Source organism: Hippocampus comes, unplaced genomic scaffold (genome assembly GCF_001891065.2).
Source record: "Hippocampus comes isolate QL1 unplaced genomic scaffold, H_comes_QL1_v1.1 scaffold86, whole genome shotgun sequence".
NCBI classification, from domain to species: Eukaryota; Metazoa; Chordata; class Actinopteri; order Syngnathiformes; family Syngnathidae; genus Hippocampus; species Hippocampus comes.
In genome coordinates, this window is record NW_017805882.1 from 958,157 (window position 1) to 984,924 (window position 26,768).

The 26,768-nt window shown below is 41.9% G+C and overlaps 1 protein-coding gene and 4 long non-coding RNA genes across 8 annotated transcripts in view; 4 read left to right on the forward strand and 1 right to left on the reverse strand.

Annotated features, from left to right (window-relative positions):
* Positions 1-16,857, forward strand: part of LOC109527409 (uncharacterized) — a 23,843-nt gene extending 6,986 nt beyond the window's left edge. The window contains exons 2-5 of one of the 3 annotated variants that reach the window (XR_002170524.1): positions 13,573-13,624; positions 13,703-13,768; positions 14,221-14,336; positions 16,381-16,857. This is a non-coding gene — a long non-coding RNA (uncharacterized LOC109527409). The other 2 variants (XR_002170522.1, XR_002170523.1) reach the window with 2 other exon arrangements.
* Positions 8,287-11,676, forward strand: LOC109527411 (uncharacterized). The gene is made up of 2 exons (XR_002170525.1): positions 8,287-8,943; positions 10,718-11,676. It is a non-coding gene; the product is annotated as an uncharacterized LOC109527411 (long non-coding RNA).
* On the reverse strand, positions 16,731-26,749 carry best2 (bestrophin 2). 2 transcript variants are annotated; one of them, XM_019889269.1, is made up of 10 exons: positions 26,285-26,749; positions 24,153-24,369; positions 23,976-24,070; positions 23,182-23,415; positions 22,716-22,870; positions 22,549-22,626; positions 20,681-20,833; positions 20,504-20,584; positions 19,163-19,317; positions 16,731-18,154 (listed from the first exon to the last, which is right to left on the reverse strand). In XM_019889269.1, the coding sequence occupies exons 2-10, from the start codon at positions 24,314-24,316 to the stop codon at positions 17,392-17,394; spliced, it is 1,878 nt and encodes a 625-aa protein (XP_019744828.1). In that variant the 5' UTR covers positions 24,317-24,369; positions 26,285-26,749; the 3' UTR covers positions 16,731-17,391. The 2 variants fall into 2 exon arrangements, with proteins under 2 accessions (XP_019744828.1, XP_019744830.1); XM_019889271.1 differs by lacking the exon at positions 24,153-24,369 and having other exon boundaries at positions 26,285-26,357.
* On the forward strand, positions 17,940-18,371 carry LOC109527412 (uncharacterized). The gene is made up of 2 exons (XR_002170526.1): positions 17,940-18,028; positions 18,111-18,371. It is a non-coding gene; the product is annotated as an uncharacterized LOC109527412 (long non-coding RNA).
* On the forward strand, positions 21,929-22,722 carry LOC109527413 (uncharacterized). Its single transcript, XR_002170527.1, has 3 exons — positions 21,929-22,189; positions 22,330-22,377; positions 22,624-22,722. It is a non-coding gene; the product is annotated as an uncharacterized LOC109527413 (long non-coding RNA).
* Positions 26,750-26,768: the final 19 nt, after the last annotated feature.

Below are 26,768 nucleotides of genomic sequence, written 5' to 3' on the forward strand. Positions count from 1 at the left end.
GTAAGAAATTGAAAAAACACATTCTTGTGATGTGTTGTCACAGATCCTCTTCTTTCTATGTATTTATTATCACTTGCTCATTTATTTTGGCGAGTCCATTATTGGGGACCTTCTGTTTGTCCCTCTCCTTTAATTATCAAGCTGGGCCAGGTGATTTCCGGAGAGTGCTCCCACACCTGCTGCCAATCAGCAATCACCTCCTGTGTGTAACACCTCTGCTGATCTGCAAGCGGCCGTCAGATGATTCTGTTAGGGGTACCAAAAGAAAAGGCAGCAGTGGATTACCAGTGTTGAATTAAACAGAGAGTCTGATGACACAATAGTGGCTCGCAAACAAGAAGGTGAAGCTCCGGCTTCGCGTTGGGGGAACTGACGACGAGAAGAAGGAATGGCACGAAGGATGAGTGTTGAATCAAGTAGTCCGTGGAGGAAAACGCACAGCCAGGCAAGGCAGGGAGGCACAGGAAAAAAAGACAATCAAAATCAGATGGTTAGGCACCAAAGTTCCAAATGGCAAGCATGTACACCAGTAATGGCCGAAATACCATTCATAATGTGTGAATCATCTGACACCCGCTTAACGATCAGTAGTGGTTTTAGACACAGGTGATTGCTGATCAGCTGCAGGTGTGGGAACACCCTCCAGAAATCACCTGACCCAGCCTGATAATTAAAGGGAAGAGACAAACAGAAGGTACCAAGTGAAGGAAAAGGATCTGTAACAACACATCACAATTCTTTTTTTCTTTTTTTTTTTTGTTCATGCTGACAAATCGGCATCTGCTACCTATTTATTATTGTGTGAAAAATTGTCAAGTAACCAATAACTGACTAAAAACAAGAACATGTGGAATCAGACATGTATTAGACAGCAGTGCAATGGAGAGGAATGGAATGAAGTGGTGTTTTGAAGGAACCATGGGTATACCTTGTAAATGCTACATAAAGCTCATATGTCATCAAAACCAAGAGCACAAATCCATTTTTATCAGAATATTACATTAACAAGATAGTAGATGGTGAAAAAGAAGGCAAGGTGGCAGCCACAGGAACTTGTGGCCTTGACCATGTTCACAGATTCATTTCTGGGAATATTTGCATGGTCCACCTGTATTCCAGCGAGAGTCCGAGTACGGAGCATTAGTGTTGAGTCTGGACAAGAGCACGTATTATGGCCTTTGCTCCTTCGCTGAAGTCAATTAAGTTGTCGGCGTGAAAGCGATTTTGGAGCTCCGTCTGTGACTCAGGATGCTGCCTCGGAACTAGACGGAAAACCAGCATCATGTTCTTGGGTTTGCCTGCGTTTTGGGGGCTCTGTCTGGACTGGTGTGAAGAAGCAGACAGGAGAGTATTATTCCATCACGGCTCACAATTTGACTCCCTGCTGGAGGTCTTTTGTGACATACTTGGACTACATACACAGTTGGTGCTATTCTCAAGTAGGAGAGTTGTTATTCTGTGACTTTCACATGACAATAACAAACAATTCATCCATTATTTTTTAATCGATTCATTTGGACAAATATAAGCTGTACTGTTTGAGGTAGTGCTCAATTTCAGACAATTGGTCACAGTTGCTTATTTAGAGTCTGCACAAATGATAGACGTTTGAAGGGGGAGGAAAGCGATAGCATCGACAACATTTAACTGATCCCTAAAGGACTAAAAGCACCACGTGGAGAGCTTCAACGGCAGAGCGTCTGCGACTCAAAAGAGCCCGTTTCAAACTGCCCCAGTGACTCACCACTCCTTCTCCCAGCTTTACGGGAAATGGAATGTGTTTCTAATTCTTCTGTTTTTTTCAGAACTCCCCTCCTCCTCCTCTTCCTCCACCTCCTCCTTCTCCTTCTCTTCATCCTCAGGTGGAGCAGAGGAAGGTCAGACAGCGTGTTGATGTTTGTTCGTCTGTGTGAATGTTGGTTTTAATGTGTCTGAAGTCTGTCGTCAAGACGGCTAGACTAAATGAACTACAGACAGGTTGAAAGGATGACTTGAACATGTGTGAGTCTGAAACTTAAAGTGTACGGTGGTTAGCTCAGTTAAATCACAGACAGATTGAGTTTGTGTAAATGTTCTGCTGCTGTTACTTCTTTTACTTCCCTGATAGAGCAACCAAACTAATTAGTATGTTAATAATCTAAACTAGTGAGCCACAAACACAAGGGAACAACATAGCCACGTGTCAAAATGTGCCTCCCAGCAACCCCCCCCCACACTAAATTAACATCTCATTAATTTAATCCACGATAGCCCAAAAATATGTCAAGATACATGTTCTGAAGAAGGATAATGTTTTTGATCATACTGTATATTGGCCTAGGGCAGGGATTTATGAATGTTTGAACCAGTTGCCAGGCAACAGGAGCCCAATGACAAGGATTCGGGGTGTGATCATTTAAAACTGTGATAAAAAATCAATTCATTATAACGATGTAGCCGAAGACTCAAAATTGTCCGTAGGTGTAAATGTGAGTGTGATGTTGGTTATTCCCTACGATTGGCTGGCGACCAATACTGGATGTACCATGCCACTCGCCCAAAGTCAGCTGTGATAGGCTCCAGTTCACCAGGGAGACTGAGTGCAAGCGCTCCAGCAAAAGTCGAGATGGATGAATCTGAGCGGCAGTGGGTCCAAGCCAACTGACACGAAGAAAATAAGAATATAAGATTGGCAAATAATTGTATGTGAAATATATCTAAGTGTATGTGCGTGTAAAGCTCTTTGGGGAGCCACCGAGTGATGTCAGTGCACTGATAGGTAGTACACTCCATTTACCATTTTTATCACTCTGTTGGAGGTTGATGTGTTTTTTTTGGCGAGGGGGGACGGACTTACGGACTGGTGATAGACGGACCGGTGGAGCGGTAAAATTTCCTGACAGAAGTTTTGGTTAAAATAACAAGACGGACTGACCAAGTGAAGATTACAGTCTGCCCTAAACCTCTACACTACATCATCATTTGGAGCAGTTCACTGATTAGTTTTCAACTAAAATGACAAAACCATAAAAGATGCCGATTACGCATACGTAGACAAAATCTGTTTCCTGTCTATGGAAGTACCAAATGAATCATTTTCAGGTTGGTTGTTTGGTTGCCTGGTTGTTTTGTTGATTGGTTAAAAAAACAGTCATAGCTAATCGTACGAACATGTCATGAATCTGCAGTCTAGAGTCTGACTGCCCTGGGCAGATTACATTGTCGCAGCAATAAATAGAAGCTGATATCTGATTTGGAAAACAAAAGAAACAAACAAACAAATGAACAAACAAAAAAAAAAATCTGTCATGCACATTACTGGATGCTAAGCAGCTAAGAGGATGTATTTATCTTGTATTTCTTAATTCTCGTAAAGTGTCGCTGAGTACTGTGAAACGCACTTTCAAATAAAGTGTATTATTATTAGCATTATTATTATTATTAAAGGAAGAAAATAGACTATAAAATAGACTATAAAATAACTACAATTTAGTAGAAGTTGTAAATGTACGTCAGTGTTTCCAATAGTCTTAAGGCCAGCCGAGAAGTCCTTGCAGTCAATGATTACAAACCACTGGTATTGAGAAGTTATTAGAGTTGTGCTCATTTTTTTACATACACGTGGGGGATGTACAGCACAACTGTTTATATTTTTTTTCAGTCTCCAACTGCATAATTCATAGAACAGCTATCTCTGTGGGGTTATCTATTTCAAATAAAACGTAATCTGTCACCATATTCATCAATGACACAGTGAAATGTTTTGTTTTACCATGTGAGCAGGTTACTTGAAATGTAATGATCACATTATAGGTCAGCAGAGTGACATATTCACTAATTTAATTGAAAACGCCCTCTTCAGTCCAGACTGTCTTCCTTGGAAACTCTTGCCGTATTTTTGTTTTTTCCCTGCTGGGTTTTTCCAGGCTGAAGTCCCTATTTTTGGTCCGATAAATACAATGTTGTTTTGGGAGTCGGGGCCGAGCCGCGAGGCACCGATGAGATCACCTCTCAAGGTTCCTGAGCAGCAAAATAAGGCAGCAAGACAAGACAAGAAATGCCATGAGTTGAGGCAGAAAATGACGGTTTCGGAAATAGACACGCTCCTCTGGCTTCTTGCTAGCCTAGGGCAAAGGATCGGGAGAGAACCTGTCCCACAGCGTCTCAGAAATTTGGAAACATATTTCTCCAGTGAAGTAATACTTCTCCTTTTGCCGACCGAAAAGAAGGAAATGTGTTCACTCGCTGCTGGAAGCAGGGACATATCGTAAGAGTGCAATGATCATGATGTCTCGAGTGTGGATGAGGCCATGGGAGAAAGGAGCTCATGACTTCAGAGGTGTATCAGATGAAGGAGGGCATGCTTCTGTGCTTTTGGAGGACAGGAACATCTGGCTTTCTTGAAGCCACGCTGTTTACACTTCTGTGTTTTGACAAGGGCAAATGTGCTTATCTGATGAGCGAGGGTTGTGCGTGGGTGTGTGATGCACACTCATGTGTCTCCGTCTGTCTTTGTGTCTGCGTGGCGTTCAAGAAGTTGCTGTTGTCTGCGGTTCCAGCCAGGTGTGGCTGCTGCCAGCCTCACCACCTGCATGAATACGAGACAACAGCAGCCGAACACAGACTGCACTGTGCCCTAACATACCCAGCAATAAATACAGTCGTGCGTCTGTTTAACTGTCTACATTTGAGAGGGAAGTGTTAAACATTTCAGTTTGATCAAGATTTGACACACACTCCACAATAACCCACAATGGAGTCTCAGTTTGTGGGAAAGAAGTGATGTCATATTTCCATCCACGAAACCTGATGCTAGCCTAGAAACATTGACCCGCAGAGCCAGATGAGTTGAGCATGTGAGAGCTAAAAATCAAATAGCCTAAAATGAACAGTCAACCCAATTAGTCCTTTCTGTCATTGGTTATCGTTCTGTTTCACATGACAAATATGTAGTTTGGACCTACTTGGTGTTGACCACACATACACAAGAATTTGCGATCGGAAATATTGAACAGGTTTAACATTTAGTATTGCTGTGGACTGTGATTGGTCATAATAACCAGGATTCAAGTATTGCATTGTAACACACAGAAGCAAATCTGCAAATGCCACCCGTGATTCCTCTCCACTGGGCCATAAACCATGACACGTACTCACAATTTGACACCGAAGGTTTTATGGTCCCTTATTTTATATATCATATATTTGGCAACCGAGGAAACACCAGCAATTAAAAAAAAACAAAAAAAAAAAACAAACGCCGTTCTGTCCAATAAGCTTGCCAAGAATTAATGTGAGGATGTCATCAATCTTGCCTAACTCAGACAAAATGAAGAAAAAAAAAATACAGGCGTGTACCAGCGCTTATTGCTGAGGCTGCAGCTGGGATCCCTTTGTGTATAATGATGATGATGATAATTATTAATATTATTATAAGGCATAGTTATTGATTGGTCAGCACGTCTGCCTCACAGGACAGAAGTCCATGGTTCAGTTCCGAGCCCCGGCCTTCCTGTATGGAGTTTGCATGTTCTCCCCATGCCTGCATGTTTTTTTTTTTTTTCGGTTTCCTCCCACATTCCCGAAAACATTCTTAATTGTCCCTATGGTGTGATTGTGAGCGTGAATAGTTGTTAGCCTATATGTGCCCTGTGATTGGCTGGGAACTGGTTCAGGGTGTCCCCCACCTACTGCCCAAAGACAGTTGGGATAGGCTCCAGCATGCCCACAACCCTTGTGAGGATAAGCAGTTCAGATAATGGATGGATAATAATAATAATAACAATAATACAAATTTTTGGTCTGATACAAATATCATATCCTTATTTCAATTATTTGTTGGTTGTGCTCTGCTAATTATGAGGAGTTGTTATAGTTTTACGTGGTAGACCACCCAAAAGCAGGAAGGCGGGAGAAGCGGGGTGGAATGAATTTAAGAAAAACTCAAACGAAAGCACTAACAAAGACCAAAATTCAAAGTAACAACAGGAAATAAAGAGTTGAACGCGGGGCTGTCTGGTTAACACATGGGACCGGAATGACAAGAACAGGTGGAAACAAAACCTAATGAGGAAGACAAAAAAGTCACATGAGGAAACAAAACCAAATGTAATCGAAACAAAAACAGAAACTTGACAAGAAGAGTAAAAAATTCTGTCCAATTTTCCAGTTGAACATCACCTTCTCTATTTTGTGTTGCTGTCCTCATATCTTTATGAATCAAGTCTGTGCTGCAGTAGAAAATGGCCTTCCCTAAACTGTGGACTCAAAGTTGGCATTGTCCAAAATGGAAGATGAAGAATTTAATTTCTAGGGGGAAATAAGGGATCAAATCCAACTTCTGATTGGTCAATTGATTCGCAAGACTGTCTACATACTTAATTCTCAAGAATCTTTATCGACAGAGACAAAATGATGATGCCCTAAAAAAAACACCCATTCATCCTCTATACAGCTTGTCCTCATTAGGCTTCAGCTAACTTTGGCTGAGAGGCGGACTAGTTGCCAGCCAATCACAGGGAACAATATCGACAAACTATATTCATACTCACATTCACATCTATGGACAGTTTCAAGTCTTCAATTAGCCTCATGTTTTAAGAATGTAGACGGAAGCCGATATCCTAAGATAAAACCTACACAAGCACGGGGAAAACATCCAGAGCTAAGATTCGAACCCTGAACCTCAAAACTTTGAGGTGGATGTGCCAAACACATCAGGCTCCGCCCTAATAAAATCAATGCACAATTTATCATTTACCTTGAACAGCCAATGACAGATAACATGGACTGCAGAGCTCATTTTTACATAAAAAAAAAAAAATGAACTATCGTGCTCTTGTTGCGCAGTTATCACGTTGATCTTCAATAGATTTGATTACACAGTTCCTCGAGTCGCATGTGGCAGAGACGAGCCGATTATAAACAGGACTTATCACCATATTCTTTTATTGGTTTACTGTGAGTTGAGACAAAGCTCATACATCTGTGCGTGCGGGTGTGCAGCCACGTGCATCTGGCGCTCCTCAAAGCATGTGGGCGGTGGGAGTTGTGCAGTAAAATGAGGTCATCATCATCGCCACTGATTTACGTGACACACGCCATTACTTACACTCCCGTGATTTCAGCCACGTCTCCACTGACGGCATGAATAATACATGTCCCCGCCAAAACATGACATCCTCTACTTTCTCCTCTCTCGTCGGCTACTTTCGAAAGTTTACTTCATCTTTCCTGAGCCAATTTATCTCCAGGCGCCGTTGCTTGCCGCTTTCCATCCAGTTCAACAAGTTTGTCCTTTCTATCAGTTGTGGAATTGCGCAACAGGAAGTAGGGAAGGAGTGTGTGCAGAATATGCGTGTGTGCGTGTTTCATATGTCTCACGCCTCAATTTGCACAATTGCGATTAAAATGCGCCAATCATTCTCTACCTGTCTAAGTGTCGAAATAGTAGATGGTTCTTCAGTGACTCATTCACACAAAAAATGTTCACATTTTCACTTTCACAGTATTGAGACATGCTGGAAAAGTCCATGCAGGCAAACAGGTTCAAGAAGTAGGAAGGGGTTAGATCAGGGGTGTCAAACTCATTTCACATTGTGGGCCACATACGGACTCGGTAGATGTCAAGTGGGCCAGACCATTAACATTATACCATACTGTGCTATGAATCACCAAAATATCATCTCTTTCCTTTGTTTTGGTCTCAAGAAGCATTGATTGGCGCTTTCATATCATTTGCTGCGTTGGGTCTATCTCGGTGACAGACTGAGACTGCTGTTTTATTCTCCGATCAAAACAATGTTGTCTTCTACTGTGATCAAAACAGTGTGCTCCCTAGCGGATAATCCACGAATTGCATTTTATTGAAAATATTCATTCTGTGTCTTTAATGCATTTTTTTTTCACTTTTAAATCATCCCGTGGGCCGGATCAAACCTCCTTGGGGGCCGGTTCCGGCCCGCGGGCCGTATGTTTGACACCCCTGGGTTAGATTATTATTTACTGGACCATGTCATTCTTCTCCAACCAGTGTGCTGTGTTAAATCGTCGGATCTGATGCGGTAATTGATCCAGTTTTACTCAACTGGTTCCAAAATGATTTATTTAGTACAAATTATGTGCATTTGTTTATTCTGTTGTTGCCAATGGTGTTTTGTGAGAGGCCGAACAAAGACTGTAAACATTCTTCCACTGGCATTAAACCAGTTTATCCAGGTTTTCTGATTTTGTTTGATGATGTTCAGTGACATTTTTTCAAATGCGAAATTTGTCTCTTGTTTCAGTAAAGGTTGGGAACCACTGGACTATACATTTCATTCATCAATCAAAATAAAAAATCAGTTTTTGAGCAACTACTCCAGTGGATATTTAATGACGGCATTGCCGTCGCATGATCACAACATACTGGGTTCATGTCAATTGGTGCACCTTTCCATAATAGAGAACAAATCCGTCCGTGTTGTGATGTGTTGCTCTATTTACAAATCCTTCAAAAAGTATTGGAGCGCCTAGGTCAGTTCCTTTGTTTTTGTTGTATACAGAAGACATTTGGGTTTCGGATCAAAGTGATGAATATGAGACAAAAGTTCAGAAGTCCAACTTTTATTTCATGATATTGACATTTAGATGTGTTCAACAACTTGGGACAGAGCACCGTTTGTTTCAAGATGAATACTGGGATCCAGTGAGGGCACAACATAGGCGATAACCGCTGCACATTCCAGCTGTACTACAAAATGGCAAACTCACCACATACAATAGGTCACTACACTGCATATTGGATAGGGAATAATTTAGTGTTTTGTCCACAGTTTGAAAAAGAAGAGCAACCCACCAGAGATTAATCAGTCGTGGATGAATGCTCGATGTCATCCAAGATGTGCGTTTGACAGCCTTCCGCACATTTTGCCCCGCTAAGAAGCTCAAAGCCAAGCTGGCAACCTCCAAAGGAAGGTCACCCAGGTCAGTCCGGAACGGGCAAGAGCGAAGGGGGAAGAGCGGAGGAGGCACGAGGGGTAGGGTAGGGGGGTGGGGGTGGGTTAATAGGCCGGGGGTTGCAGTACAGACGGTACTGTCAGCCTCCATCAGAGAGCCCCCCCAGTGACATGGAAACAGGCAAGAAAGTAAGAATAATGGGACGAGAGGTTATGGCCGGGAGTCAGCTCTTAACTAGTCAACCCTCTAGCATGTCCTGCCCCCCGCGTCCCCCTCACCCCTCACACACACACACATACACACAGATGTGCAGTGATTTATTTATTTTTATTATTCTAAAAGAAGACTGCGTTGAATAAGCAAAAGATCCATTCGTACAACACTCAAAACTTCATCTGCTCAGTCAATCACGTTTGGCTGATCTTACTCTCATGCTGTTACTTTGAGCAATCTTGATGACATTATTTTACTTTCATCAAATATTGTTCAAAACACAGACAGTAAGTGACATTAAAGGTGTGGGTTTCCCCCCCTCCCTGTGTATGCCTGTGTTTATGTGTGTGTGTGTGTGTGTGTGTGTGTGTGTGTGTGTGTGTGTGTGTGTGTGTGTGTGCGTGTGTGTGTGTGAGTGTGGAGGGGGTTTATTTATTTATTTATTTCAATTGGTGGAAACGGTTCACTTTAATGCCACAGCATTCAATTGAGAGGCAATTAAAAAACCCCACATTATAAGAGCGCCTGAGATCTCTTCTAAATTTAAAGTGTGCTCCACCTTGGCCTCAGTGGAAATTACATGCCCAGGTTGGATAACAACTTGCTGTGCGTCCAAGTTGTCTGCACGCTTTGCAAATTGGAACAAACATGTTTTGCTGCTACTGGCCACACAAAGACAGACAAATAGTGCAACCAGACTTCTTAACAACAACCACTTATATGCAGGTACTGTATTTGGCCAGATGGTAATTTAAGATTAACTGACGTACAGTTCATCTTGAAATTGTTAATTTCCTGGCTGAATTTAGAAATAAATATCAATTTTATTTGGTGAACGGCTTCCTTTGTGTTTTAGGATTTTGCTATTGTTATTCCTTTTATGACAATGAAAATTGCAGTTTTTTATGACTCACGATAATACAGGTCCACGTTTTTAGAGAATGCCCTCGGTCATCAATAAAGCATCTAGCGTTCTCTCTCTTGTGTCACTTATTGCCAGAAAATACGCTTTCAATAAATATAAATTCAGGTGGCCCGGCGGTGGAGTGGTTAGCGCATCGACCTCATAGTGCAGAGGTATCGGGTTCAATTCCAGCTCCAGCCTTCCTTTGTGGAGCATGTATGTTGTCCCCGTGCCTGCGTGGGTTTTCTCCGGGTACTCCGGTTTTCCCCCACATTCCAAAAATAATGTTTGGCAGGCTGATTGACCACTCTAAATTGTCCCTAGGTGTGAGTGTGACCTCCGATAGTTGTTCGTCTCCGTGTGTGCCCTGCGATTGGCTGGCAAGCGGTTCAGGGTGTCCCCCGAAGACGGCTGGGATTGGCTCCAGCACGCCCCGCGACCCTTTTGAGGATTAAGTGGTTCCAGAAAATGGATGGATAAATATAAATTCAAGAAAATCATTGTGCTTATCTGTGCGTAAAAACACCATAGCGAACATTTCAAAGACTCCTCACCTCCACCCGCAGTTTAACCAAGCCAAAATGTAAAGCCCCATTAGGCGCTGAGTGGTGTGCAATTAGATTTCAAAATGAGAAGAGAGGTTTGTAGTTAAATATAACTGGGTACATAATTATATATTCACAGAGTCGGTGCCAACTCATCGTGAGGGCAAATCTATGAGGAACATCTTTCCTCGTCCATCCACAACTGGTGTTGCTAAACACGACCAATGATGCCATGAACGCAAACATGAATTATAATTCAAGAATGAAAATATTGCAGTTGCAACAATGACCAAAAACTTCATCGGTCTACTGGAGTTTCTCTTAAGAATCTCACCCTCTGACAGACCGCTGAAACTTCTGGATTCTTTCATTCATACTGAGAAAATGACCTTAAACTAGCAGTACGTACAGTGTGACACGAAGAGCGACAATAAGACGCGAACAAACGCACAAAGAACCAGACTGACAGGTCTTGATGTACAGAGAGAACTTCTTCCTAACTCAAATTGTGTAAGACAGGGAGTGGCCTTAACACACACACACGCACACACACACACACACACACACACACACACACACACACACACACACACACACACACACACACACAGACGTATAAGCACCCCTGAATAAAATCATGCGAGAGTAAAATGCTTTCAATCAGTGTACCGTCACAAACATTAACTTGACATGGCACATATTTATTTAGTTGAAAGTGCAGGTTCGATACGGTTGTTTCATAACGGTCAAACACACAGCAGCGGGTACAAGTTTGTGTGTGCGTGTGTGTGCATGTCTGTGCATGTGTGTGCCTTCCGCCAGACTAATGAGATTAGTGTGAAATATTCCAATCAAACTGAGGTTCAAGGTTTTAATTTGTAGTTCGCTCACTGATTGTTTGGAATTTGTGATGAATTGAGTACAAACTTCACTGCAGACGTTCTTTTCTTGTTTGTAGCTTTAATCCATGTGCCCTGTGACTGACTGGCAGCAAGCCCAGGGTGCAACCCATCTCTCAGCCAAATGTCAGCTTGGATTGGCTTCAGTACACCCACGACTCTAATGAGGACAAGGGTGCTTACAAAAAAAAAAAAAAAATGAATGAATGGATAGTTATTAAAGGGATAGATGTATGGTCGATATGATAGATCTGATGCATTATATTCACTCACCACTGAGTCACTCTCATAAATGTCATCTATCTCCGACAATCCAATATACCTGTACAAGGTCACTTCAATTTAACGGGCATTGTGCAAAACTGATGTTAAAAAAAAAAAAAAAAGGACAACCCCCCCCCAAAATTCACTCTGTATGTGTACTTAAGTACATTTCAGAGCCCGTACTTTTTAACTTTAACAAGTCATATCAGTACTTCCGCAATTAAGTACACAGGGTGAGAACTTTGGTCTCTTCGACGGAAACTTGTGTGACAGGACCACTCTTGCATGGCCCAGCTGTGTCAAATTAATCATGATGCTGTTATGCAAACCATTTCAATATTATTTTGGATTTAGAAGACTGTTAAGATGAACGCATTTTCAAAACGGGCACCTGCGTAATAATCAGAAGAAGTGCATGCGTTTGTGCGTCTCTTGTGTTGTGGCTTCTCACTCAGTAAAGTAAACTAGAGATTGTACGTGGCGCAGATTCCGAGAAATGTTTCTAATCTTCACACTTCTGTCTCTTTTCGCTGTGGCAACAATAACAACAGCAACACAGAGGCATGTGTAGAAAAAGTGAGATGTGCAAACACACGCACACACACACACACACACACACACACACACACACACACACACACACACACACACACACACAAACACATCAAACATAGTTTTAAGCATAGCACTGAGTTGATGAAGCCATATGTGTGATTTGAACCTTAAATGAGATTCTTTGCAGACCTCAGTGCTCTAGTTTCTGAAGAAACACACACATGCGCACGCGCACGCGCGCGCGCACACACACACACACGCACACATACACACACACACACACACACACAAACACACCCCATTCTTTGAAATCCTCCTCCACATTTGTGTTTTCGTACTTAATGGGAAAGACAAAACCACATTTCTGAAATCAGCTCAAAGACTGGAATGGGTTGACCTTGCAAGAAATGCTTCTGAGGGACGGGAAATTGAGAAATCTCAACTTGCAACTGGTGGCCAGAAGTTCTGTGTTTCTCATGTGCACTCATCTCACTCTTTTGATGATGTCAACTGATGATCAGGGGATTTGCAATTTATTTGTTTCTATTTACTGACTCTATAAAGTCATGACTGAAAAAAAAGTTGTCATGTAGATGTTTGCAAGTCAAGGACCTTTGCAGAATTCCACAATCATGAAATGACATAGTAGAAGAAGACGAAGAAGAAGAAGAAGATGATGATGTAAGCTAATGTAACAATTTGTCAAGTTATTTATTTTTGGGATGCGGTCAAGGCTGAAGACCAAGTCCTTACAATAATCAGGGAAATTTCGATGGAAAAAATATCCAGCCTTGCAAAGGTTAAGGTAATAAATAAGAGGTTATCACGGCAAAAATATCATCATCGCGATAACGGCCCATTGAAAATGTATTCCGCAAAGGCGTGCAACAAGTTTCATATGGAATTTTACGGCTCTGACTTTGACCAATATGATTCAACCTTAAATGCATATCCCCCTCCAACAGGCATTCTAAATTGTCTTTAGGTGTGATTGTGAGTGCGGATGGTTGCTGTTTGTTTACGTGTGCCCTGTGATTGGCTGGCAACCAGAAAATGTCCGAGTCAGCAGGATGGCATCTCGGTGCAGGCGTAGAGCTGAAGCAGACATTCAAACTGAACAGTGAAACTGAACAAGCATGCAGTGACTTCACATTTTATTGTTTCTGGCAACAATAAAGGTACTGCCTCTGCTGTAGAAAAATAATAATAATAATAATAATCTGCGGCAGAAAAAGGTCAATGTAAAACAAGTTGTACTTTTTTATTTTTAATCAAGTTGAATGGCCACCAGGAAGGATACCAATGTGTGTGATACCAGGATGGTAGAGGTGGGTTCACGTCTATTGCAACTTCTCTTTTCTATTTGTCCTGTTCAGTGAAAGATTCTGATTGGACATTACTGTCAGGGAGAACAATCAAAGACACAGCAGGAACGAGAGGAAGAACTTCTCCTTACAGCCTGGAAAAGCATGGTTGGTACAGCAACACTTGCATCATGTGTGTTGATTTTTTTTTTTTTGTAGGGATGCACTGATACCACATTTCTGTTCCTCGGACCAAATGCAAAATATAAGCATGCATATTTAAGTACGCTGTGATACCAAGTACCGATACGGGATAGTTAAGTCACATGGATTTATAGAGCCCTTAACCACAAACAGTCTCAAAGGGCTTCACAGGTAAGAAATATTACCGGTATCCCATGATCTTAACCTCCAGGAGGGGAAGGAGAAACTTAAAAAAAAAAAAAAAGTCTGGGGGAAAATGCAAAACCTTGAGAAGGGCCTGCAGAAGGTAGAACCCCCCTTCCAAGATGACCAGACTGCAAGGGATGCCGAGTGGGCAACATTTGACACAACATTGTACTATACAGTGTTAGTTAGAATGATATAAAAGTCCATTTAACAAGATGAAAACGCCCCAGGGAGACACCTTTGCTTTCGGAGAGGTGGGTCGCCCCTCCGAACCCGGGCTTTGTATTTGTCAATGAAGAAATCTTCATAACAGCGCCTCCGAGTGGTCGTCCCAGCTCTTGTCCAGGTCAGTCGGTGCATATCAGGTCCACATCGATCAGAGTAGAATCCATACAGCGACATACAATTAGGTCATCACCTAGACCCCTACCCAAGGAGGAAGGTGGGGGGAGGACAAACAGAGGACGCTGCCGTCAAACAGGTCAATATGCAGATAATGCCTATGTATGATGCAATTGTGATGAAGAGTGTTTTTATTTTAATCATATACAGTATTGTTCAAACCAATAAAACACAAATCTTCATGGAACACGATTTAAGTTGCACTCAATTAGAACACTTTTTCTGCACTTTAGCATTTTATTAACACCCGAGTTGTGCAGTGAGTTGTCTTCTCATGCAGTTGTGTTTTCTCTAAGTTACTGTGGGTCTCCTAACAAAATGTCTTTAGATCTTTAAATCAACTTCCCCGTGTCAAAAGGGCTAGATTTGACCCCTCCTCTTGATAACTTTGCAGAATATCATTTGCACTTGGTTTAAGTGTCATCTGTCCCTGAAGTATCGCCACACTACGGAAGCCTGGAAATGCCAATGAGGGGTAAACATAATTTGATTCACAAATACGTTCAAACATGCATGTGAGTACACTGGCAGCTGCACGCTTTCGTACTACACGGCTCTTGAAGTTAAGGAAACTGCATTGTGTTTTTATTGTGCGCGCCTTGGCCTCCAGGCGGCGGTGCGGTGCACCCAAGTGGATCACACATTTAATAAAAAGACGCGGAGACCGTTGCAACCTGTCAATCTGAACTAACATAACTTGTTTTTCACAGAGGAAATTTGTACCTGTGAGTATGTTGTATCTATCATCTTTCTGTATGTTCCTATTGTCATTTGTGTTCCGATATTCATTATTTGTGGTTTATACCACAGCATTGACGCTAATTCGTTAGCCCATCTATGGCGTTGCGCATTACGTGTTACCATGCACTTTTGTACGAGGAAGCCACACATTTGATAATACATGTAATCTTTTTTGTGCTAGTTTTATAGTAAATTGTACTCGTTGACAAACAGCCTGAAGCAAGCACAAGTGCAATGTGATGAAGAACTGCTCATTATCTGCCTAACTGCATACCACAAGTTCAGTGCATGTCATGTCAGGCTGATAAAGTGGTATCGGTGAAGTAGTCAAGGAGCAGTCTTACGAGTATAGACGTACAGCATACTCTATGCACCGATACCGATGCAGGTATTGGTCTCGGTGCATCCCTAATTCAGATTCAGAATACAAATTCTGATCTAACAGAGTTCTACTACGATCACTGACATTCATTAATTAAGAGGTGTTTTCCAAGAACCTTTAAATATAGAGTATGTGTAAGTATAGATAATGTAGCGTCTTGACTGTGCTGAAAAAAAGGTCATGTTTCTGCAACACTTTTTTTTCCCCACCAGTGATAAACAGAGGAGGTAAAAGTATACTCACAATCTGTACTTAAGTACAAATGCTTGTGTAAAAATAAGACGTTGGTAAAATAGAAATACTAATTTAACTCCTATGCTTAACTTACAGGTAAAAACAAAAAGTGCAGCCTCTGAAACGTACTTAAGTACAAAAGTGAACATTATTTTTTAAATATAATTATATACAATGGCTATTTTTGATAACTTGGTACAATGGGGAAAAAGATTATCTTAAATAATACCATGGAGGGTAACTATCTTGCTACACTGAACTGTGGTGATCATTGTTAATACTCCCAGCTTCCGGTTCCTCCATGTTACTGCTGACACCGTTTTTTTTTCTCGAATGCGGTTAAAGCACGGAGTACAAAGGCAGATGCCTGTTTACAAATGTAGGGAGTAAAAGTAAAGCGTTGTTGGAAAAAGAAATACTTTCGCAAACTACCTGAAAAATCTATCTTAACAAGAACCAACCAAGAACCATTTGGGCTATTTGTACTTTCGTTACTTAGTTTCCACCGGTGGCGATAATAATACTTAGTGTAACTAGTCCGTCCAATATCAGTGTAGTGGAAAAAAAAAAAGAACCAATTTTTGAGATGTTTTTTATTACTCTGACTTCATGTTTCTCCTGCGCTCTACAGCAGCAGACTCTGCGTGAGGACCCCAAACCTCCAGGCCCGTCCCAGTCCTTCCTTTCCATGCAGAGGCAATCATCCCGCAGGAGGAAGGGATTGCAACCCCGGTAGATGCATCCTTTTTCCTATTGGTGAGGACGGACATGTAGAATGGACATTTATGTCCTCATGGACACCGAAGAAATCTAGGACGGTCTGTTTTATTTCATAGTGTGGTTGATTTCATGTGCTGCTATCCCCCTCTGCTGGCAAATGATGTAATTTATCTTTCTACGTCTTGTGACGTGAGGTACGCTATATTCTAAAAGGCTACTCTAAAATGTATCATAGCAAATTATGCAATATAACAATCAATATTCCTTGTCCACAGTATTTTTTATTCACCTTTAAGTCATTGGTTGTAATCTGTAAAAACACACTACTGAAATATTTCTACTGTATGTAACATGCCTTCTTCAGTGTCATAAAATAAGTCTCATCGCACTGCTGTACAGAGGTAGTTCTTTGAAAATGTTTCGTACAAAAAGTGCTTTTTCACATCGGCCTTACACTGTGGTTGCTCTAGTTTAACAAGAGACAGTGATCAAGGGATTAATAACGCATGTTTTGTCTCATAGCACCAAATACGGCCTTCCTTAACATCATTCATGGTAATACAATAAACATCAAAATGACAGTAGAGCAAACACTAAATGTTATAGTAATACTGTAAATGTCTTTTTCCATTTGACAATCTAAATGTGACATTTGTTTCCAATAGTGCAAATGATATGATTGTTACAAATTATAAGTCGAAGATATGCTACAGTATTTAGAGATCAACCATCATACAGTCTAAGTTCAAAAACAAAACAAGACAAAAAAAAATCCATAACGTGTTGAAGTCCAGGAGACAGACAGTGTCACCAGAGGATATTTAGCACTGGTTCTTTCTTTCTTGCTTGCTTGCTTACATACTTTCCTTTAGGCTTCCTGCCAAATGATGTCAAACAAATTTTTTATCTTGAGTTTGACATCTTAACTCCCAGTCAGCTCTGATCCCATGCTGACACTCCGGAAGCGCTGGGGTTCCAAAGATGGCACGATGAGGAAGGGCATTTTGTCTTGACCTAAATCAGGATAAGGAATGCAAGGCGCAGCTTTGTGGTGGTTGATAACAGGCTGTGAGCTGCAGTGCTCCAGACTGGTGTGGGAAGTGGGGTGAAATGAGAAAAGAGAGGGGTGAGGGAAGGTGACGGGAATGGTGGAGGCCGGTCGAGTCTCTTTCGAGTCATGGGGTGGAGGAGGAAGGTGCGACGCTGGAGATGGGGCCTCTGCTTTCTCTTCTTCCTCCAGTCTTGTGTGGCCTCCTTCAGCTCCACTCCCATATGTCTCAGTGTCCTCGTCTCCCTGGCTGTCAGTGTGCCCTCCCGGCTTCTCCTGCTCGGCCTCAAACTGAATCTCAAGCAGAGGCACTCTGGCGTTCTTCTCCTCCCTGAAACTACATACGGTGCTCTGGGTGTCCTGCCCCAGCCCAGAGGGTAATGAGCCACCTTTCCCTATTTTACAACTTTCACTGTCGTCGTCATCGCTGATGCACTGGTCGATGCTGGGGGAATGATAAAGTCTCTGGAGCTGGGCCGAGGTGCGTCTCAGGGCTCCGCTCATGAAGCCGGTATGTGAGGGGGCTGCGTTCAGGAGCCGGTTGAAGAGAGCCATGTTGGGGTGACGGCTGACTGACTCCTCCGTGTTCTCAGCAATCTCCTCCAGAGGCTGGAAGTGCATCTCCTCTTTGGGAATCCTACCAGATTGTACACGGGCAGTTCTGTCAGTTCTTTGATAATCAACACATAACATTGATGGTGTTGTTTGGGCAATCTTTATCAGGGCATGACACTGTTTTTTATTGCACATCTTTAGAAGGGATAAAAATATTTCCTGTACACTCTACACTTACAGTCAAAAGTACAGAATCTAAAAAAAGACAGGTTATATTAGAGGTGCTTAATTCAAAGTTTAAAAAAAGGGAGAAGACTGAAGTAAGAATGTTTTTTACCAGCATTTGTATACAATTTTTAGAACTTGGCACAATGAAAAAAACTTCTCTGCACACATAATAGTTTTTTTTTTAATTTACTCATGTTTTTTATTTAATCATGTTACTTTTTTTTTTTTTTTGTGATTTGATGATTATGTTCTCAAAACAACATATTCTCGATAACAATGCGCTGCCAGCATCAAACATTTCTATTAAATCAGGCCAAGGATGAGAATATCTTGCTTATCTGAATCTGTTGCCATCATCGTCAATTCTCCATGATTTATGCTCCTTCACTGTTGCCCCTGTTTTTTTTTTCTACCCCCTAAAAAGTAAGGAGCGGAAAGTACAGATATTTGATTTCACACAGGTAGCAAAAAGTAAAGAATCATAAGAAATCAAACTCAAATAAAGAACTGACATAAACTCTAGTACAGTAATGAAGAATTTGTGCTTCGTTACCTTTCCACCACAATCGCACAGTTTACTATTAGCTCTTACTTTTGGGCCATTCTAGTCTTCAGACTTTGTCACCCTGAAAAAAAATCCACACACTGCAAAAAAAGTCGTTCTAGAAGAGAGGACACTGTTGCTGAAAAAAAGGGTACTCTGTCCTATATTGTCTACCATTTTCTTTCCTGTTACTATCATGGCTATGTCTTCCAATGCTTTTATCCATATATTGTACTTTTATTTCTCGACAGTGTGCAAAAATAAAATGTAAAAGTCATGAATGCACAGACAATGAGAAGGTGAAACCCACAAACTCACGCCATGTCAAACGTGGATCCTTGGAAGGAGGGTTTGCGCAGCACAAAAAGAGTTGCAGCTGTATAGGGTGGCCTCGGGTTGGAGTCGTTCCAGTAGCGATCTCGTTCCATCATCGGCAGATCTCCATACATCTCATCCACTGCCATCATGGACACCTGCAGGGTCAAAGAAAAATGCATGTACAGATTGGCAGTGAAAATGAAATAAGCAATCTACATTGTAAGAATGGACTTTTGGTATTACTTTGTGATTTTAAAACGATACACCCAATTACTGAAACACATACAGTACAATGATGCCTTATGATGCGAGTGACCCAAGTTTTTTCTCAAGTTACCAACTGTCATTTGGCAAACTTTTTTGCTTTGATATACAAGTACAAATTTGAGATAAAACGCAGTGGTGGCAGTGGACTCAACCCAACTCACTTCACAACGAGCACCAGTTTGCCAGCGAGTGAACAACTTTTCAAGAAAAGAGGCTTCAGTCTGTCTTACACCCAACACTCCCAGTTGAAGTTTACTTTCACACTAAACATGAAATAAAGATAACTGCAGTTTGTATCTTTTAAAACAACCCCATAATTTAGTTCAAAAGGTGCAGTGAGAGATATTCAAGCTGCTCGCAGATTTGAATGAAGCGTCATTTCACTAACCCCCACCCCACTGTTGCGTAGCTGGCCAAAGCTACGCCCCTCACGAACATGCACGTGACATGCACCTGTACATACAATGCGCACCGTGTACAAGCAGAGCTTGGGGCTATCACGCTGGTAGCATAGATTGCTCATGTTAGACAGGTGCCAAACATGAAATGTTACCGGTTTGATGCTGTATTTTCTGGAATGTACAATCATTTAAAAGAGAGAGAAGAGACGTGATCAACTTCCTTGTCGAACCTTTAGTCAGAAATCAAGTTGGCTGTGTTCACTCCTACAACGGCGCAAACACCCATTTCTAACTGCACGCATATACTTAACCCTTTCATGCACCGTGTAACCTGATAACATGATAAGATGTCCACTGTGGTAACCGCTGTCCCTGAAGGGATTAAATACCAAATGAAAGAAAACTCCACCCTTGCCCAGAGTTAGACTGCACTTTGCACTCAATGAAAATCGGGCCCAAAACCAAAAATGCTGTTTTCCTTCACCTCTGCAGATATTACAAGAAGGATAATAAATACTGTAAATGCTTGCAGCACTGTCTCAAATGCTATTAGGATAGTGCAGGTGCAACAAAGTTCCCAGTGATAGACATGTTTCAATATTGTGATCAAGATTGTAAACACAGGAGACAGTGGATGAAGTGGAATGACAAATGAAGAGAAGAATCAGACAACCTGGAAATTTCTGTCAATCAACCAGTTCGTCTCAAAGTCGTCGTCATCTTCTCCAAAAGGGTTGATCAGCTGCTCTGCGACCTAAAGGAAAAGAAACATTTCGGAAGCGAAATATGAAAAAAAAATCCAAGTAAATATTATTTTATTTCATGAATTCAAAGTAAACAAAAAACTAACCTTGAGCCACCCGGCATAGAAGAAAAACTGCAGCAGGGTGAAGATGGGCACGTAGAGGTCAAGGTCATGGCCTGGGTAACCTTGATTAGGATCTAGGAACTGGCGACCGATCAGACATACCAGGAAAAAACTGTACACAGCTAAAGTCACTACCTGTAGGACAAAAAGGGAAACAGGTTACATTTGACTTTGATTTTACTGACCGCACAATTGGGTCAGAGACAAATGCTTTGAGTCACCTCTGTTTGGGGTCCAATATGTGTAATTTAAGTTTGCTTATTTGTCCATTCTGACACATCTCGATGGAAAAAAACTCATATGATCTCTTTCTGAGTTTCAGCCTCTTGGGGGAGCTGCAGCCTGTGTATCTATGCCAACTGCAGGCCCAAACATGCTTTATGCAACATAGCTGCATGAAATGCTGCTGGAACGACAGTCAATAATGCGAGATGTCTCATAACACAGACAGATAATTTACTGTTTGGATACACAATTTGCGGCCCGGTGGTCAATTGGTTAGCGCGTCGACCTCACAGTGCAGGGGTACTGGGTTCAATTCCAGCTCCGGCCTCCCTGTGTGGAGTTTGCATGTTCTCCCTGGGCCCGTGTGGGTTTTCTCCGGGTACTCCGGTTTCCTTCCACATTCCAAAAACATGCATGGCAGGCTGATTGAACACTCCAAATTGTCCCTCGGTGTGAGTGTGAGCACGGATGGTTGTTCGTCTCTGTGTGCCCTGCGATTGGCTGCCAACCGGATCAGGGTGTCCCCCGCCTACTGCCGAAGACGGCTGGGATAGGCTTCAGCACCCCTGCGACCCTTGTGAGGATAAGTCGATCGGAAAATGGATGGATGGATGGATATTTTTGCAAGGACGGCTCTCATAATCCTAATGCCAATAAAATTCTACGTTCATGATTATTTGCTAAAAGCTTTATCAGTTGGAACATTAAACATTATTTTTTCTTTGTAGTGTTTTCAAAGAAAAAAAAAGGTTTAACTTGATTTTCAAATCATTGCATTCTGTTTTTATTTATGTTTAACACAACGTCCCAACTTTCATTGGAATTTTTATTTATATTATGCCTTTTTTTCTGGAAACAACACCTTTATTCCCTAATAAAAAGGATACATTCTGGACTACGCATTTTATTGGCGAAAAATAGGATTTTATTCCTAACAATAATAATAATAATCATCATCATAATAATAATAATAATACACTTTTGTTTATAACAAAAAAAATCAAATTATTCATGCAGGGATCCCAGAATCATGCGATGTTGACACATCATAACCAAGTCATAGCTTTTAACTGACCCAAAGGGAGGATGTACAGTATGTAGAACTCATTGCCTTTTTTGGTTCTCATATAGGTTTGCATGTATCTTATGATACGACAACAAATTATATGTGGATCTCCAAACTACGGCTTGTGGAAACCCGGGCCTCCAGGGAGCCAAGTTTGAAAACCACTATGCTCCGTGGTTATACTTCAACTGTACACATCAGTCAGTGTGCCTGCACGAGGTAATGAAATCCCATACATGAGCTTTATGAAAAATGCCTCTCATTACAAGGATAATGTTCTGTTTTGAATGAAAGTAAGAGAAATACGAATGCAGCAACTTTTTTGTTCATGTGCTTGCAGTTTGCAAGCAGACATGCATGCTGTAATGGTGTCCGTGCAGGCAGTGTGGTGAGTACGTGTGCATGATAGTCTGTATGTCTGTACAGTATGTATTTGTAATTGTATCTAATTCTCAAATAGAGCCTCCCGACTGTAAAACAACACATATACTGTGGGGAGAGATTCTTTTTGGGAGCGTACAAAGTGACTATCCAGAAGAGCCAAATCGTGTCTGCTTACCTGAGTATAGACCAATGGAACACTGATCATGTCATAATGAAACAGCATGCCGCATTTCCCCCTGAACACATTCAGCTCCTGCTTGAAGACAGTCACAATGCCCGCCTGAGATCACATTCTAACGTGAAGCCTACCCGTCTGCGCGTGCATGCGAAGCGCCGACGCACCTCCAGCAGCAGCTTCAGCGTGTGATCATCTCTGATGCGGCCCTCGCAGCGGGCCACAGCAGCCAGGTTGGTGAACCACACGCAAGGGATCCAGTATTTGTTGTAAGGAGAGTGGAGGCCTTCAAACTTCTTGCGCTCCTCTCTGCTCATGAAACCTGCACAGTTTTCAAGTGCGAATGTGAACTGTCTTGAAATAGTAAGTCAGAGTGAGTCAAATGAAGCAACTTGACGTGAGAGACAATTGATTCCTTGATGTCAGATTTCTTGTTCTCATACCTTTGGGGAAGTTTAAGTAAATACATGAACAAATGTATTAGGATGCTGACTTATACAGGTGCACCCCAATCACTTAGTGTCACAAAATTTATTTCGACACGCAAAAATTGTCAATAGTGAGTAAAAGTAAAGTTAAGTGATATGGTGGAGCATCTGCACAATGTGCTCTCCGTTAGCACCAGACACTCACCAGCCTCCACCACGTGGTCCATGGTGGGGAAACGCTTGAAGACGGCTGTGCTGACAGATCTGAGGATGAGCAGGGCTGACAGACTGGCATAACGCATCATGGTGCGTCTGAGCAGGCGGCCTCGCTCATCACTTCCCTGGAGGCCCCCCGAGAGGACACACATGAGCCGATCGGGAAGGGGGATGCTTGTGTACTGGTTCCACCATCGGTTCACCACCAGGGTCACATAGAAACCTGCTTGCAGCGTTCGAGAGGAAACACGAGCCAAGGGTCAACTGTGCTGCTGGGAGGGCTGTACGAAAGCACAAGATGAAGCCTTATTTATGCTGGAGGGGGCCCCGAAATGTCATCATTTTCAATAATTTGGCTGAATTTTATGCTGAATGAAAAAAAATCACCCACCCCCCAAAAAATAAAGAACAACAAAACCCAAGATACCATTACATAACCTCTTGAAGTTTGTTTGTCCTATAAATGTGTTAGAACAGGAACACGATAGATCTACTTCAGCGTAGAAAGGTTCTTGGCTCAGGCCTTCCCGCGTGGCTTTGCTCCAAGTGCTTGTGGTTTATTCGGTTCATCTCAGGTTGCAATGAGGACTAGAAATTAATGGTGGGTGTGGATGTGAGCGTGACGGGTTCTTTATCTGCATGTGACGTGCAATTGAATGGCAACCAGTCCAGGGTGTACCTCGCCTTTTGCCCTAAGTTGGGTGTTCATTAGATCACAGACAGGAGGTAAAACTCAAAAGAGATCAGTGATATGGATCTTGCAAAGATGGCTTTGCCACTTACCTAGTACAAAGGACATTGGGATGAGACTGGCATAGTGGTTGCAGTAAATTGCCAGCTTCTCAAAATACCTCTTCTGATCATCAGGCAGCAAAAATCTAAAAGGAAAAAAAAAACATTAGAAAGATAAGCCTCCCAATTGTGATCTTTACAGACATGTGCGCCAGTCGGCATTGTTACCTGTATGTGATACTGATGGCTGTGTACATGGCAAAAAAAGCCAGGAATTCCTTATACAACACCTTGTAGATACTTCCTTTCCAAGCCAAAAGCAACTTGGAGAAGCCGCAAAAGCGAGCGTTTGCAACTCTGGCTGTGTAGGTGACAGTCATTGTTGCCAGCATGCACCGGCTCAGAAGAAACACTAAACTGTAGGTTTGAGTCTCCTCACTAATACCTGCATGTACAACACAAATGGTGTAGGAATAGAGCAGTGGTTCTTTCACTTTTTACAAGTACCACCTAAAAAAAAACCCAAAACTTAACTTTCCATCTGCCACCACCACGGCCATCATTAAAATACAATAACGGAACCAGGCCTAAGTGTTGATTAAAAGCGACAAAAATTCCAAAAAAGTTTATTCTTTATTATAAGCCTATTTAAATGATTTCGTTGTGCACATAAATACAAATTGAACCTCCAACATTTTGGAAGCAACACTTTAGAATTAAATACAAAGGTATTGTACTTAAATGTGGATTACAGCTTAACTGTATTGAAAAAAGAAAGTACCATACTAGATTTCTAAAAAGTTGAACAGACTGCAAGCTTCATTCTCGTGTGTTGGAATGATTGTGAATGTAAATTTTGTTTTTTCATTAGGTGATTCTTTGACTTAGAGGAAGGCCGCATACTACTTAGCAGTAGTTGAACCACACTGACAATTAATGGGATAGAGGTCACGATCGTACAGTATATCAGTTAATAATGCTTTTGCTGTCATTGCAAGTCTATACGGCATTCATCCAAATATCCATTGAAAAATCCAAATTTTAATCCACGAGATCACTGGTCCCCAACCCCGGGGCCGCGGACCGGTACCGGTCCGAGGGTCATTTGGTACCGGGCCGCACAGAAAGAACAAATAACTTACATTTCTTCCGTTTTATTCATTTTGGAATCTGAAAGATGTTTTATTTTGAAAAATTACCGGATTCTCTGTTACACCCGCCTCCAGTATGTCACACTTGACGCAGTCAAGGAGCGCTTCTCGGTCACGTGATAGGTTACCGCTAAAATGAAACCCAGGAGCTAGCAAAATGAGTAAAAAACAAACGTCTTCAGAAAGTTTCTTTGGGAATGGGAAAAGGCCCAGCCAGGAGACAGAAGAGGACTCTACGACTTCCAAGAAAACGAAAACTACCTTTAATTGGCAGTATCAACAGTCCTATTTAAAATATGGATTCAACTAAAAGGGAGATTCCCACGCACCAAGCCCACTCTTCATAATATGCGGCGATGGTGACCTGTACTTTTCATGCCCTTTGTATTATTTGCGGTGTATCTTATTTTGAACGTGTAAAAGTGAGCATAGCGACCAGAGAGTGTTTGGGCGAAAGAGGACGTTCCTCATGTCATAATTCGTGTTTATTATTCTGTTTAGAAAATGCCACAGTTTTCATACCGGTCAGATCATATTATTTTGATGTATTTATCCAACACACCTTAAAGGCCGGTCCCTGAAAATATTGCCTGACATTAAACCGGTCCATGGGGCAAAAAAGTTTGGGGACCACCGCACTAGATAATTACTATATTTAATGTACAGTATTTGCCTGAAATTGACTGGCGACCAGTCCAAAGTGTTCCCTGCCTCTGACTCAAAGTCAGCTGGGATAGGCAGTTTGAACTCATTTCCAACAAAACCGAGGACAGGCGCTTCAAAAATAAATGAATGGATAATTTATTCGTATTTTACAGTGGTGTACAAGTCCTTCTCTTGACAGTGAGCTGTGTGTTCCTTACGTAAATAAGGTCACCAAATTACAACAAACTTAAAACAGCTCGAGTATGACAGTGCAGTTCCACCACTTCAACTAAAGCTTCAATAAATGAGTAATTAAATCAAACTCACGTGCGCTTCCTAGTTGTCATACTTTAACTGTTTACTTTTGCATGAAAGAAATTGCATCATTGTTGTAACATTTTTGTACTGTTAATTTCTTGGGGTTACAATTTTAACATCATTTAGGTTACCAAATATGGATCCTGGACAGAAAATTCAACACATTGGTGATCATTTTGGATTTGGTGTAATGAATCATATTTCCATATAAATACTGATCATGACTTTGAAAATGAAATATCTTACCTGTCTGGAAGTGCTAATTGCTCATTTCGGTGAGTCGTGGTCCACGGGCGAAATGGCCTCTGTTCACATTGTGATTAAAGTCCTCTGCGAGTGTGTATGCGCTCCAATGGAGTTTTTGACTTGAGAGCACACGATCCTGACGTCCCCCGGCGCCTACATGGCACTAATCCTCGGAGGCTCCTTGGTGTGTCCAGTGGTCAGTGCGCCCCGGGGTAAATCCCCAAATGCAGGAGGACGAGCAGCTCGTTAGCACGGTTCCCGACCGGGAGGGGGCGGCTTGATGATGGAGCACAAGCGACAGCCCGTAAGTACCGAACTGGACTGAAGAAAATGATGAAAGCCGAGCAAGTGGAACTCGACAAACCTGTGTGTAGTGAGTATTAAAAAACAAAAACAATGTAAACTGATGATCCTACAAAACACATTGATTGTAAAGTGAAATGATGACAATCAAACACACTCTTCCTTTTGAAGTGCCCCCCGG